The sequence below is a fragment of the Propithecus coquereli genome, unplaced genomic scaffold (assembly GCF_000956105.1).
Source record: "Propithecus coquereli isolate 6110/MARCELLA unplaced genomic scaffold, Pcoq_1.0 Scaffold98, whole genome shotgun sequence".
Classification (NCBI taxonomy): Eukaryota; Metazoa; Chordata; class Mammalia; order Primates; family Indriidae; genus Propithecus; species Propithecus coquereli.
The window spans coordinates 6,561,746-6,563,925 of NW_012156173.1; the positions used below are offsets into that span (position 1 = coordinate 6,561,746).

General features: G+C 37.5%; 1 protein-coding gene across 1 annotated transcript in view; it reads left to right on the forward strand.

Annotated features, from left to right (window-relative positions):
* Window positions 1-2,180, forward strand: part of PEX7 (peroxisomal biogenesis factor 7) — a 109,690-nt gene that overhangs the window by 14,777 nt on the left and 92,733 nt on the right. Inside the window, exon 4 of the mRNA XM_012665177.1 lies at window positions 832-909. Within this exon, the coding sequence (XP_012520631.1) occupies window positions 832-909 (78 nt within the window). The remainder of the gene's footprint in view (window positions 1-831; window positions 910-2,180) is intronic.

Below are 2,180 nucleotides of genomic sequence, written 5' to 3' on the forward strand. Positions count from 1 at the left end.
CCTCAGGCTCCAGTATGGCTCAGCAGAGAACAATCTGTGCTTAAGCTATGGCAAACCCCAGACACTCATGCTTCCTACATAGAGCAGGAGTTAGAGTTGTAAAGTGGAGGATAACCTGCTGCCTGATCACATTTAATGGCATACACTAAGGTCCATGTCAGGACTACTCTCGCAAGAGCTGATTATGCCCATATTTTGTTGCACTTAGCTTACAGTAGTGATCTGTGTATAATCTATTGTATAAAATGACAGAATGAAAAATACTTCCATAAAGTATTCAAATGGTTCATTTGAAATGGTTCACTGAGAGCAGTGAAGCATAAATTAGATTAGTGGCATTGGATAACTAAAGCTGTTTACCAAGAGATCTGAAAGGATCACCTGGTTCCTGTAAGCTTTTTCTAAGAAAGGCCAGATAGGAATGTTAATTGAATTTTAATGCTTTCTGATAAACATTGACCGGCAAGTTTTTTTTTGTTTTTAGGTGACAACTTTCTAATCTGCTTTGACATTTCTTCATGGTGCTGCAAACAGTGATTTGTTGATAGCTTTAAAAATATGTATAATTTGTTTTAGTGAAGAAGGTTTGGAAATATTCTGTAGAATTCTATTAAAGCAGAATGGAGTCTTATCCATAAGGAATAAGTCTGGAGGAATGGACAAGATCACCTCTCCATTTCTCAGATACCTTGTTGAGATGAGTAGGACTTTATTTGATGTTTTCACACAGTAAATTAGTTTTTCTAACTGGTTATCACTATTATAAAGAGATAAAATATAATATTTTGCTTGATACTCATTTGCTTTCTAAACACTTTAAAATATTTTTAGGTATATAGTGTTGATTGGAGCCAAACCAGAGGTGAACAGCTTGTGGTATCTGGTTCATGGGATCAAACTGTCAAGTTGGTATGTGAGCATTACTGTATTTAAAAACAAAACAAATACTTCCTTCTCTAGAGCTTCCACTGAATTTTTTTTTCTTTTCTAAAACATAATTCTGTAGCTTTACAATTGAACAGTTAATTTTCTTTTTGAAAAATATATTAAAACACTTATTAGGATTTAAAAATTTCTGATCTGGCTATAAATTAATAATTAGCTTAGCATTGATTATTTTGGCTCCTTAGATATCATCTTGCTTTATAGAAAAATGGATCTTAAAAATCCTTATTATTTATGTATAGAGGGGCTCGTCAGGGGAGGCTTATTTCATACAGGACGTAATGGGGCCATGTCTTGCGGGATAAGTGGAAATTCACAAGTGGACAGAGACTTTAAGTTCTTAGATATGGATAATTCATGAAAACAAAATGGAATCAGTCTGAGCCCAAATGTAGCTCCAATGAAGGATGATACCAGCAAGGGCAGGGCTTTATATCCTTGATATCATAGCTCAAGGTCACCAAGAAGTTCACATTCAACAGTGCCCTCAAGCAGCCCGCTATACAGACAGCCTAGCATAGCGATTAAGAGTGGGCTGTGCAATTAGGCTGCCCAGGTTCAGACTGCAGCTCTGCAATTTACTAGCTTTGGGAACACGGACAAATTACTTAACCTCTCTGGGCCTCTTGGCATAGTGTTTCCTTCGTAGAAATTGAGAGAAAATACGTAAAGTGGTTATGACACTATCTGGCACAGAGAGCATTCAATAAAGGTTTGCTATTGTTATATTTGACTCTTTAGGACAACCTAGAGCAGGGGTTGGCAAATTATAACTTGTGGGCTACGACCACATCTGGCCTGCTTTTGATTTGTAAACAGAGTTTTATTGGAACACATTCATGCCCATTCATTAAGTATTGACTATAACTACTTTTGTGTGCTACAAGGGCTGAGTTCGGTAGCTGTGACAGTGACCGAATGACCTATATAGCCCTTTATAGAAGAACCTTTATTGAAGACATTTGTCATTTACTATGGTCCTTTGTAGGAGAAATTTAGAGGATAAAGTCAGACTCTTTAGCTTTCAAGATCTTCAGTGATTGCTTCCATACTCTTTTTCCATCCATAACTAACAGATGGCCGCAGCAGCTCTTTGGTGTTTGCTGCCCCTTCCTTTTTACTTCTTTGCTGCTTTCTGTTGCTGGATTGTGGTTCCTTTAGCGTTCCAACTGCTCTTCTCTCTTTGTATGAATTTGGGCAGCCCCAGGGCCAGGACTAGGTGTGTGTGTGTGTGT